Source organism: Argiope bruennichi, chromosome 5 (genome assembly GCF_947563725.1).
Source record: "Argiope bruennichi chromosome 5, qqArgBrue1.1, whole genome shotgun sequence".
Taxonomy (NCBI): Eukaryota; Metazoa; Arthropoda; class Arachnida; order Araneae; family Araneidae; genus Argiope; species Argiope bruennichi.
In genome coordinates this window covers 120,313,033-120,327,085 of record NC_079155.1, presented here as the reverse complement: position 1 = coordinate 120,327,085, position 14,053 = coordinate 120,313,033, and the positions used below count along the sequence as shown (strand labels likewise).

The 14,053-nt window shown below is 29.3% G+C and overlaps 1 protein-coding gene across 3 annotated transcripts in view; it reads left to right on the top strand.

Annotated features, from left to right (window-relative positions):
• Positions 1 to 14,053, top strand: part of LOC129969123 (serine/arginine repetitive matrix protein 1-like) — a 66,255-nt gene that overhangs the window by 35,378 nt on the left and 16,824 nt on the right. For all 3 annotated transcript variants that reach the window (XM_056083540.1, XM_056083539.1, XM_056083541.1), the window contains exons 4-5: positions 6,477 to 6,545; positions 10,165 to 10,186. In XM_056083540.1, the coding sequence (XP_055939515.1) occupies positions 6,477 to 6,545; positions 10,165 to 10,186 (91 nt within the window). The remainder of the gene's footprint in view (positions 1 to 6,476; positions 6,546 to 10,164; positions 10,187 to 14,053) is intronic.

Genomic DNA, 14,053 nt, shown 5'->3' with positions numbered 1-14,053 from the left:
AATACACAATATTCTCACAGACTTTAATAAGCTATCCAGAGACTCTTCTGGTTCGGTTTTACGCTCTACATTAACGGAAGTCTGAGTATTATTTTCATTAGCCCTTAATTGCGCTAATTGTAATTCTATTTTAGCTCTCTCTAATCTAAGACGCTCTAGTTCAATTTCACTATCCTGATCGGATTTTTGGTTTTTATTCCCTATTATTTGATCTACAGCATCTTTAACAACTTCGTTGTCATTTTTGTACACATCACTCTCCTCAATTAAACGTATTATTTCACTCTTTTTCATGCCTTCCGCAACAACCAAACCTATCTCCTCGGCAACGAGTTTTAATTCATCTTTCTTTAATTTTGCTAAACCCGCCATTTTAAATATATATTTCAAAACAATTCACGAGAATAATATTATCACAATTTTATTCTAAACTCATTAAAACAAAATTAACTTCGTCTCGGAAAATTAATTATAACTCATCAAAAACAAAATTAACTTTATCTCGGGAAATTAATTATGACTCATTAAAAACAAAATTAACTTCATCTCAGGAAATTAATTATGACTCATTAAAAACAAAGTTAACTTCAAATCGGGAAATTAATTATAATTCATCAAAAACAAAATTAACTTCATCTCGGGAAATTAATTATAACTTAACAAAAACAAAATTAACTTCATCTCGGGAAATTAATTAGTTAATAACTCAAAGGATAATACTGCCCATACCTCTTTGCTGGGACTGCTGTCACTCGAGACCAGTTATCCACAATAGAATTCTCATTCTTGGTATTTTCGCACCAATTTCGTCATCATCGACGATATCTCCACTAATAAATCACACATTTCAAATAATGAATCACTATACAATAGATGCATAGACGTCTCCGGCTAACTGGACCATGTTTTGGCCTTCGATAGCTCAGTTTTTAGAAAATTCAATCACATATAAATGAAACACAAACTCGTGGACTGTATCTCTCTTTGTTTATTCTCAACACTCCTGACACACCCTCTCTCTTGGGTTTACACACACACTCTCCCGGTTATATGATTTTACCACTTGGTGGCGCTACAAATTTAGTAGGCGGAGCGTTCTGCTGACTTATTGGCATCAACAGAGAGTACTGTGGTGAATAGCATATAAGCCATTTAACAACTCTTCTACCCGAACGATCGTTTTGGTAAAATGGTTTAGTTACTGGACTGCGAACCACAAGGACTCAGGTTCTATCCTATCGCTTCATATGTATTAAATTCATGCAATTTAATTTGTCAATATCAGATAATGCTGTCAAGTTTTGTCATTTTAATTTTAAAATCTGAATTGAGGATTTTAAAAATTAGAGAAAAGAATTAATTACATTTTATGTGTGAATTTCTATAATTGCAAAAATGTTAACATAATTTTTTATAATATATACAGATTTAAAAAAAAAATTATTTTTACTGACGGTACTCAGAGACCACTGTAGATTGAGCTATCAGCCGCAAAACTACCATATTTTGTACGGGGACTATTCACGACATGGGAAAAAGAAATCCAAAAAAAAAAAAAAAAAAAAAAATCAAAAGATGTTTTTAAGACTTAAAGTTGCTTTACACTTCAAGACAGCTAAAATTTTGCATAAGGAAAAAATTTCAAAATGCAAAATCCCGATTGCGTTGTCGACACCAGCGCCAGTATTTTGAGTTATAAAAAATCATTTCAAGTATCAGTTGACTGTAAAATACGTCTCACTTCAGCACAACGTGCATTACTTGTGAAGCTCTTTTATCTTAATAAATCCAATGCAGCGGCCGCTCTTCGCGAATTTGGAAGTCGAAACAATTTACGTAAAGGACCTCTATCAATTAATGCAGTGAAAGCAATGATTTAAAAATTAAAAAAAAAAAAAAAAAAAAAAAAAAAAACAGGTTCTCTTGCAACTCGGCCTGGTAGAAATCGGTATCGGAGGATATGATTACATAATAATAGCACACGAGGAGTTGCCCGACAACTGGATGTTAATGCTTCAACAGTATGGAGAGTTTTAAGAAAAATGCTTCAATTTTATCCATATAAAATTTGCATGAATTAAAACCTACAGATTATGATCTTCGATTAACCTTTGCTTTGACATTTCTCGCCTGGGTGAAAATCGACGAAGTTTGTCCTTGGACAATTCACTGGCGTGATGAGGCACATTTTTATTTGAATTGAACTGTTAACACTCAGAATTCTAGAATTTGGACATTTGAAGAACCCCATGCATTTAAAGAAATCTAACTCCATTCTCAAAAAGTAACTGTTTGGTGTGGTTTTACAGCAAATTTTGTCATCGGACCATATTTTTTTGAGACCAAGCAGGACCTCAGATCTGTTCCGTAAACGCTCAAAGATATCACGATATGCTGAATAGTTTTGTTATCCCATAATTCAGCAAAGACAATGCTTAGATAAAATTGTCTTTATGCAGGGTGGAGCACCACCACATATAGGTACATCCGTACAGCAACTTTGCGCCATCACTTTACTGAAGAAAGAGTCATTAGTCGCAGTTTTCGTATTGCATGGCCACCTCGTTCCCCAGATCTAACCCCATGTGACTTTTTTGTGTAGTTATTTAAAATAGAAGGTTTATATTGGTGGAGTCTCGAACTTATCAGTTTTAAAAGAAGACATAACACGGACTGTTATGAACATGTCTCCTGAAATGTTGCTTTCACCTGTAGAGAGTACAGTGAACAGAATGCAATGCTTAGTCCAAGGAAATGGAGGTCATATAGAAAATAGCCGATGTCTTTCCCGGGAAAGCGATTCTACTGAATAGAAACAAAAGAACAAAGAATAAAATGAAGATCGAATAGAATCTCCTCTTTTCTTTTCTTTTTTTCAAATTTGTAACCAGTTACAGAAGTTATTTTTTCGAATAAAGCACATTTGTGGAAAAATTCATTCTTTGTTACTCTTTTATCTGTTTACTGTAGCTTTTTAAAGTTTTATCGTGCAGTGAAACTTAAAATTTAGATTAAAAGTGCCACATTCTCCTCTTCGGCATCTTTCTAACTAAAATTTTTTTCCCGGATTCCTTTTTCCCATGTCGTCAATAGTCCCCGTACAAAATTTGGTGGCTTTGCGGATGATAGTTCGAACTACAGAGGTCTCTCAGTACCGTCAGTTAAAAAAAAAAAGTCTATAAAGCATTATTTGACATCGATAAATTATACTTTTTTGAACTAATATGGAATAGGCAACTGATTGATTGCAATTCTTTGGTATAATTTATATAGATGTTTAAAAGTTCCACCCCCTCCCTTACTATCTTGTGGAATTTTTTAATTTTTTTCTGTCAAATACGTGTCTTATTTTCCGGTTATATAACTCTCCAGTGTTTTTAATATAAATTGGTTATATTTATTACTTAAATTTTCAGAATTTTCAATTCTTGTATCAATTATTATTAGAGATATCATTGCCATTCTCAGTCAGTAATGAAGCTTGATTCAACTACTAAACGAAGTTATAATTATTTTTAGCATTTGCTTTATTATATTAAAATATTGCGATTAAAAGTTGTTTATTGTGGAAGATTAAAATTTGTTAAAAAGGGATTAAATATATATATGTAATGATATTTTAAACTTTAATTTCAACTTAATTAATTTCCAACATTTTGTCTTAATTTAGCCCATAGTAATTTCATTCTAAAATATTCTCTTATTTCGTGATCCAATTCCACTGTCTCTACTTAATTAATTCAAGAGAAGCTTTGTTAAATTGTTGAATCAGCTAAATCTAACTTTCCCACACTGCGCGTGAAGAGATAACATACCGCTGATCAAGCAAATTCTTTTTTAAAATCTCCCTGTGTTTCCCCTACCTTGTCCACCCGTGTAATGAAAATCCCTATCGAAATCTCATAATACATTAGCACTGTAAAGAAATATTTTCCCTATCAAAATCATAGGTTATATAAGACCGGGGATAAAATGTCCAAGAGCTCTTCCCTCATTCCTTTTCTGTATCGTTCTGTGTGCTCATCGCTTGTACATATGCTTGCTTCTTCAAAATGAAATAAAACAACGTCACAAAATTAAAAGTATCTTCACTGTCTTCAAACTGCATCATGCTTCACATAAAATAATGTTACAAAAGCCGACAGGATTCCGAAAATTATCATATATATATATATATATATATATATATATATATATAAACGAAGCATTATTCTACAATGGAAAATATTCTGCACTTAGAAAATACATTGGTCTGCAATGCATTTATGTTCAAAGTTGACTAATAATTAGGAGCTAAAGTCCTAAAAAAGTTTTTTTTTTCCATTCATTTATTAGCCTATTATTGTACTGTGTTATAACGCTCCAATAGATTTCATTTATGTGTCATACTTGTTTATTTATTCATTGATGTATTGAAATGTGTTAAGCTATTTATGGAAGTTGTACATGTGGAGTGTAGATTATTTATTTCTATTAATAATTTACTTTATGGTTAAATTATTTCATTGTTACAAATGTAAGTTATTGAATACTGTATTTGATTCTATTAAAAATTCAATAGTTTTCGTTTGAGTCAATGATATATGAATTAATTATCTATAACTGGTAGACTGATACTACACTTGTATCAAGTAGGTTTTTATTTTTTTTATCTTTACTGTTTTATATCTGATTAAATAACTTTTAATTGTCCCAGGTTGAGAATTTCTATGAGTTAAATATTACTAAGCAAAAATATGTATTCAGATTGATCATTTCAATTTATAGGACGGTGTTGACTCTTTCAATTCACTCTTGTTCCGAGACTGAAATCTTTTCTTTTATTTATCTCTTAATTCTTGAAAGATCTTTATTATCTAATTGTAATCCCCCATCCTAGGTTGATTTCTTTATAGCTTACTAGCCGCCTTTGGCGACCAGCCGGTTCACCAATCTTAATGCTCGTTAAAATTTTAATAATTAAATATTTTATGTAACTCCTATTTTAATAGCTTCTTCATCAAAATATTTTAAATCTACACATTTTGATAGTCATATAATTCATTCATAATATTATAAAGGCCTTCAACCATAACGTAATATGTATCTCTCTAATTTTCTTTTAGTTCCCATAGAATTTATGCTTTAAATTAAAGTGGAAATAATTAAATTGCAATTAATATAAGGAAATTTTTTTTACTGAAACGAAGATTTTTTTTTTTTTTTTTTTTTTTTTTTTTTAAATATGAGTGCTGAAAACCGAGTCGCTGAGTATTTAAACTAAACCTTATGGGCACTAAAGAATAATTTATGTAATATCTCAAGAATTTTTCTACAAAATTTTCTCAGATTCACCATGAACAGATCAATTAATTAACAATGTTTAGTTTTAAATGCATGAAACTCTTAAGAAAATAAACAGAATCGTTTAAAATAATCGGTCGAAAACAGGTTAAGCCTTCAAAACGTCCGTAACCGTTGTCAACAATCAGAACACAATGCGCATGCGTGAATTTTCAACACCAGTTATGGTAACGCAAATGCGTGAATTTTTCTACATCAGTTGGGGTAACGCTATGCAGATTAGAAATTTTTTATTTCCGTTATTCTGTTTTATTTTAATTCAAAATTACTTCAGAATGAATCTGAAAGATCGATTAATTAACAATGTTTCATTTTAAATGCATCAAACATTAAGGAGAAAAAAAAAAAAAAAAAAAAAAAAAAACCAGAATCATTTGAAATAATCGGCCGAAAAATGTTAAGCCTAGCCTCATTAACTGTTGGAAAAAAAAACAATTGAAGCCTTACTCATTTGGCGGTGGGGAAAATGAAAAGATTTTTTGGCGGGAAAGTTAGTTTTTAATTAATAGTTAAAATTCTAATTAAAAATTCAAAAAAAGGAACCCCAGGTGCACATTCCCGACCTCCAAGGTATACATGTATCATATTTTGGTAGCTGTAGATAAAACGGTCTGGTCATATTAATGCAACTATACTAATCATGTACTATTGCATTATACCATATCTTTATACCATATCCATATTTTTTTGTTGTTTTTTGATAAACTGTTTAAGTTAGATTTCAAAAACTTGCTTATTTTTATGCTTTGAATAAACTCAACTGAAAAATAGTTTTTGAGTGAAAAGATTATCAATTTTCCACTGAGATAAATGGTAGATATATTATTATTTTGGTATAATGTTGTTAAGGATTATCAAAAGCTGTTCTTCTAATTAATTTAATTATTATTTTTTAGAGCTGTCCGGTTAATGTAAAAAATTGAAAAAAAAAAAAAAAAAAAGTCGTACATTTCAGCTGTAATAAAATTAGCCTTTGAAAAATTGATAAACTTTTCCTTGGACACTTTTAAGTATGTATGCTCTTAAATTTCAGCCCCATTGATTACAATATTGATGATAACAGTTTAAATTATGTTTATAGTTGAATTAGTTCCAAACTTTTCCAATGTAAATTATTTTCTTTTATTTTATAGCTGTGTGATATTCATATGAATTGTTCTACAACGTTTGAAAGCCATATTAAAGGAAAACGTCATTTAAAGGTAAAGTGTTATTGAATTTATGAACATATGATGGAGTACTAATTTATAATGTTTTTCAATCTTATTTTAACTTTTCCTTTTAAAAAATTTTTCCCTAGAATTTGATAAAAGAGTTTGTTAGATTACCATTTTTTAACTGTAAAAGGCAACAGCAGGTGATATTTCAAGGCATTGCTTCTTTTGCATGTAAAGTACTAATATCTCGAATAATCTTGACTGTCTAAACACTTTGAATAAATTCCAGAAACAAATGGTGTCAAAATTTGTCCACTTGAAGTTCTATTTTGAAAAAAATTAATTTGAATATTTAAAATACTTTTTCTTGGAAGAGCATTGAATTCACTCTCAAATAATTTGAAATGTACCAGTGTGTATTATTCTTGTATGCAATTTTAAATTTGAAAAAAAAAAAAAAAAATATCTCCCATCAATTAATTTTTTATTTAACTCAATGTATAAACTTAAAATTTTAATAAGGTAAGACGATTTAAAATTTATTTTTAACTTACTATATTGTATTCCTTGCAGTGTTAGTTTGATAATTTTTAATAAGATAAGTTTGATAATTTTCAGAACTGTTTAAATTTTATCTGTTCTCTTTCATTCACAAATTCAGTAATTAACAACATTTTAACAATATAATTTCTTCTTTCTTTCTTTCTCCCCCCCCCCTCTTTCTTTTAGCAAAAATCTATTGACAAGTTTTAGATTCACATTTTTCTTTTAATTCAGTATTAGTAGTCTTGATACATCAACATTAGCCCAAATATAATTTTTTTGTTAACAGTTTTTTGTTTGTTTGTTTGTTTGTTAAAATATGTGCAAAAGCATTACGTATTAGAATTTTGACCTGAAGTTAACGAAAAAGGTTTACTGTATTTGGTGCATATTTCGATTTTTGTTAATTGATATAAAAGTTTTCCAAATCAATTTGTTGCATTAATTTTTTTAGAATAAAAAAATTCTTAAAATTTAATATTTTGAGATATTTATGAATTGTTGCAATAAATCAAAGAATAAAAATAAAGTTTTTATTTTTAAAGTTTTATTATAGCATCTTATTTTGAGGTAATACTAAGAGTTGTTTCAATAACTCAATTTATAACAATATGTCATTTATAACCGAAGATGACATTTAAACTGGCTTTCTCTTTCTTTCACTATGCCATCCAAATTTTTTATTGCTGCTTAAAAAATTCAAGTACTAAATTACTTTTAAAAAGTTTTCTTATTTGATGGATAAAGATAATAGTGGAAATAAAGGAGATGTATTGTAGAATTTTTTTTCTTCATATGTCTGTTACTGGAGGGAGAAAAAGCTCTTAAGGATACACATTTTTATCATATATCAAAATTAAATATTTCATTACAAATGTCCATTCAAAAAAGGAAAACTTGAAACATATTTGTCATCTTCATTTCTATCTGTCTTAGTAAATTTATCCAAAATATTCAATGCATTTAGTAACAGAATTGCATTTTATTGTTATGCATTTTGGGATAAAAATTTAAGAATTATTTCTCTTACTCAATTTTCTTGTGGGGGCACCTCAAAAATGGGGATGAGAAGCTTCCAGCATGGTGTTTGGCTTTTACCACCATGGTAGTTGCTAGGATGGTGTGAAGTTAGTTTTTCCCTTCTAATGATGGAATCTGTCTTTTGTGAGAGGAATTGTATTGTGACTGCTGATGGCCTTTAGAACTCAACCATAATTCCCATCTATGCTGTCTCGTCTGTCATTCAGTTTATACACATCTTGAAGCACATCTTCGAGCAGATTGGGGATAGTTATTTATAATTTTACCTTAAGAAGAGTTGCAATAGAAGTGCTACTGTTATCATAACTGTTTGACATAAGAATTGTGTAGATTGGCTGATTTTTTTCTTTCTTATAGTATGTAGTTAAAGATGCTTTAGAACTAACTAATAAACATTATTTGATATTGTGGTGAGATAACAAAATAGCACACAGATTAGCTTCCCTTTTCCAAAATTCCACATATATCCTATTGAAGAATATTTGACTTTGATAAAAGAATTTAAGATGGGTTAATAATGTATAAGTCTTCAACTGAGCTGTTAAAAAAAGTTGCTGTTGAAAATGCCAAAATTGTGCCACCTTATAAAAGCTATCAGATAGTGGCTTCATATATCAAAGATGTACTCTTAATTTAAAGTTGACTATCCTTGAAACTATGATACTTATCATTGAATCATTATAGAATTTCAAACAGAAGTCGTTTTATTCTTTTTATATGAAATAAATGATAATTTATTGGAATTTGTTTTGTGAGGAAAGATATTTTGCTCAGAAATATTTATTATGATGATTATTATTGATGTCGATATAGTTAGTGCAGATAATTTGAAAAATGTGAAAGTGGTGGATCTTGGTTGTGCAGTTAATGTTGCACAGAAGGTAAAAAAAAAAAAAAAAAAAAAAAAAAAAAAAAATCAAAGCATCTTTAATTTTAATTGATACTTTTTTTAAAGAAGCCTGTTACGAAATTCTTTTTGAAAATGTTTGAATGCTTGCCAATGAAACTTAAACTAATGCAAGACATTCCTTGTTTAGTGGTGACCATTGAAGATGTATTTGTGCTTCATGAGATTTGATAAGAAGAAAGTCTATTGCAGGTTTTTCTTGTAAAGAGTGTACAGTAATAGAGACTGTACATGGATTTTTTTAAAATTTCTCTCCAAAATGGTGAGGAAATGAAAGCAGATGGTCATTGATGATATAGATATAAATATATGAAACAAATATTGTTGAAATTCGAGCAGTGAATGGAACTGAGTGATTGTTCCTTTGGTTTTCCGTATTATTTTGAATATGTTGGTTAGAGTAAAATGCAATTCGAATTTTTACAAAAATTCCTTAAACTTATTTTCTGTTCATTGCCAAAATAATTGCTTTGATGTAAAAAACATAGAATCAAAATGACATTTTCAGATTAGACAGTTTTTAGCTTTTTAAGAAGTATTTGAAATCCATACTTTTCTTGTATCAGTTTTTGTTGTGAATATGAACTTGCAGGAGCGTAGGAGTTATTGCAGGCATGAGTTTTGTCTTGTAAAATATATATTTCTCATTTTGTTATTCATACACATAAACACACACTCGTTTGCTTGCATACCTGCACACACACACTCATTCATTTACGCATAGATCCACGCACAGATTTTAATTAGACTAGTTAATAAGAAAATTAGTGTATGTTTTTTCTTTGGACAAAATTCTGTTTTGTTGTAAAACCCCTGCCTGCTTACATTTTTATGGCACTGTAAATTGTTAAGTAGACCAAACTTCTATTTTTTTTTCTGACATATGCTGAATCAGGAAATTGTGTTTATCATTGCTAAATTTTTGTTGATTTGCCAATTTATTCAAGATTTGAACATTATCAGAATTTTTTTTATTTAGAACATTTTTTTAAACGAAAATACATGCTAAAATTTTAAAATTACTATTTCATAAATTATTTTATCTGTACAATGGTCTGGGCATTTTTAACTTTTCATCTTTCACTTTTTTAGGTCTATTTTCTAGATAATATTGATAAAATTTTGTTTTTAAATAATTTTAGCTTAACACTTTTTTTTTTTTTCTGTTTTTAGAATAAAAGAAAAGGATATTCAGGTGAGTCTAATTTTTTAAATATTTTTTAGATTAAAGGATACTTCTTATTTGGAATTTCATTGTTTGTTTTAATCCTTCCTTGTTATTTACTTTTAATTTAAAGGGAGTTTAGTATTTAAGGAATGCTTTCAGAATTTGTTAATTTGCTTTTTATATGATCTGTATATTAATATGAATATTCCATTTTTCAAGATTAACCAGCGTAACTAACATGCAGTGGTCATCCTTGAAGACACTTCTCTTTCTAATTTTAAATTTATTGTATAGGAAGAGAAGTATTTTAATTACAGGCGAATAAACTGGAGGAGTCCTTACAAACATTATTGTAAGGACTTTGCATCAAACATATAGATTTCTTTAAAAATAATAAAATTTAAATGCTTAAAATTTTTAAAATTATCATCTATTATGGGATTCTATTCCGCGGCAATCAGGTGGTGATGGGCGGTGTTGTCATTTTGCGCGCAGGCGATTTTAGACAGACACTGACAGTTATTGAGAGGGCCATACCGGCGGATGAAATAAACGCACGTCTCAAAGCGTCGCCTCTGTGGTCTAGAACTGAAAAGCTCAATATTACGAGCAACATGCGCGTGCAACTGTACAACGACCATGAATCAGGTGTCTTTACAAATAAGATTCTGCATATTGGAGAGGGTCGTCTAGAAACGGATGCAGATTGGATAATTTTATTTTCAGAAGAATTTTCCTATCCAGTGGCTATAGAAGATGAACTTATCATGCAAGTTTTTTCCAATTTGGAGGTTAATATAAATAATGAATAATGGTTGTGTGAGAGGGTAGTACTGTCGCCAAAGGACGAGTGAGTCAATAAAATAAAGAAAAAAATGTAGACATTACCGTCGGAAATTCAAAACTATACACATGTGATGGCTAATGACTATAGTACTGCCTACACCGTTGAATTTCTCAACTCCTCAGAGTTAACAGGTGCATCTTCGCATAAGCTGGAACTTAAATTTGGCGTTCTAACTCTGCTGATGCGAAATCTTGGTGCACTGTGCAACGGCACCAGGCTTCGTATCAGAGAGCTTGGCTGTACTATTATAAAAACCACCATTATTACAGGAGCAGCTAAAGGAGACAGCGTTTTAATTCTTCGCATATCTTTTATTCCAAACATCTTGCCATTTTGTTTCAAGAGGTTGTAATTTCCCTTACAATTGGCTTTTACAATGACGATCAACAAATCCCAGGGCCAAACCAGGGCTTAATGTTGTATATATTAATATACTTAATGTTGTATATAATAAAACTAAATGTTGAAATTTTCCCGTAGATCTTTCTCAATCTGTTACAAGTTTCTTGATCATATTATATCAGACTCTGCTTTCAACAGGACTATAATGATACGGTTTGATAACATTTTACATTTTTATCAGACCGTCAGTTCTCATACATACACACCAAAATTTCCACGCTAACAAAGTCGTTGGTAATAGCTAGTATAACATATTTTTAAGCAGTTTCATGGTCTAATAGAAGAGGAAACTTTTGAATATTTAAACTCAATTTATTCCATCCCGGGAGGTATAATTTATGTACAAGCAAGAAGCGACGAGATATGTCATTCCTCGACACATAAGAGAAGAGCAAAACAAAGTGAAGTATTTTTCTCCAGGGATTTTATACTATGAGATTCTGATAGGGATTTCTTTGACACGTGTCAATTTTAGTAAGGGAATTCAGGTATCTTTAAAAGAATGTTGCAAAGCATTAAGGATTTTTATTCTTTCACCTGGAGCGTGGGAACTTGCTGATTAAAGCAGTTTTACAGAGCTCGTTTAGGATTAATTAAATAGAAAAAGTGGAATTGGATTAAGAGAAATTTTTAGAATGATGTTAATATGGGATTAAGATAAAAATGAGGAAATTAATTAAGACTTAAATTATATTAGGAGACATCATTACACACACACACACACACACACACACACACACACACACACACACACACACACACACACACACACACACATATATATATATATATATATACTCGGTTTCTTGACTATACCGCAAAGCATACAAATCTTGTGTGAAAATAAAAATGTGAGTATTTATGACATTGTCCCAAGGTCCACAATTTTATACAGAGGAGAGAGATAACACTTTTATAAGAAAGTTTTGGAGAGACCACTCCTATACTATTACTATTAATAATTCGTATAATGCCTATATTATTTATTGTTATTTCATAAATAAAAGTCAAAATAAAAATTAAATTCTAACTTAAAAGTTGTGGTATTTATAAATATGTGGGAATCTTTCGCAATATCTCTTGAGATTCGTAGTTTCTTCTAGAACCTGTGATGCCTTGTCATGGGATCTACAAAAGTGGAGGTGTACATGAGAGAGGAATAGTCAACTGAATAATTCTCTGTTTGAATTATTGATCTCTAGTGAATCCTGTTTATGCTGTTGTGATTGTTTGATAACATTTTTTTGACTTGCATATATGCTGTTTATTTTTGCAAGTTTTGCATTTTTTTAAATATATTTTTGCAAGTTTTGCATTTTTTAAATATATTTTTGCAAGTTTTGCATTTTTTATATATTTTTGCTGTGTTTTACTATCTATATTTCATATTTTACTATGAAATAAAATGTCATATTTCATTATTGAGCTTGTTGTACTTTTCCTACACTTCTAACACCAATTCAGGGTTCCTGTAGTCTTTGAAAACTTCTTGAATTTTATTCTCCTTCTTGAATTATTATGCAGAGTTCCAAAAAAGAACTAGATTTTTTTTGTTAGAATCCTAAAAGAATCCTTGAAGAAAAGTGAAGTTTGCAACTTTAAAAAAAAAAAAAAAAAAAAAAAAAAAAATCCTACTCTTAAAATAATGTTTTACAACTTCAAATCACATTCTAATAGACAGTTTTCAGAAAAAAGAGGTGAAAATTAAATTTGAAACAAACATTTTTTTCAATTATTATGTCTGAACACATTTTTATAATAACCACTGTGCTTGGGAACATTACTATTTAAGATTCTAACTAATTACTGCTGTAATTTTTTTTTTCTTCTCTAAATTTCATTTTTATCACTTTTTCCTTACAATTTTATACCATATGAAATCATAGATCAACATTTTCTTTTCTTTTTTCTTTTGTTTCATGAATTTGGACAGATGGAAGAAATCATTTTTCAAAGTTATTTTTTCATCAACTCTCTCTCTTTTATTTTATTTATTTATTTTGTAACAAAGGGTAATTTTTCAAAAAGTGACCCGATGTTAATAAAAAATTTTTTGCTAGATACTTCCTTCTGTTTAACATATTTTTAAATGCAATTACAAAAATTCCACTCAAAATGAAAACAAATTTTTCCAAATTTAAGTTTTTTTAAAAATTTGTTAAAAAATATGCATAGTAAATGCAAACAGAATTGTAGGGTTAATCTCAAATGCAGATGGGCAATAACTCATAAATTAATTGCTCATAAATTAAAATTGATTAAAACTATTTGCAGATATCTTGCATTTTTTCCAGGTCTAATATTTTTATAATATTAATAACAAAAGATGAACCCTCTGTTTACAAATGAAGATAAGATCTTCTTATTGTTTTATTAAACAAAAATTTCAAGACTTTATACTTTCTGCATCTGTATATATAGTGTTATTTATATGAATAAAATATTGGAGTCTAATGAAAGTTGGCTTTCTAGATGATTAAAATATTTTTCTTTCCTAATGCATATTGAATGTTACTTTGCCATATGATATATAAATTGATATCTGATTTATATTTAAAATAAACCACAAAGTTGAAAATAAGATTACTCTCGGTTGTCTAAAGGTTGGTGAAAAGGTAGTTTCATCAAATTTTTCTAGGTAAGCA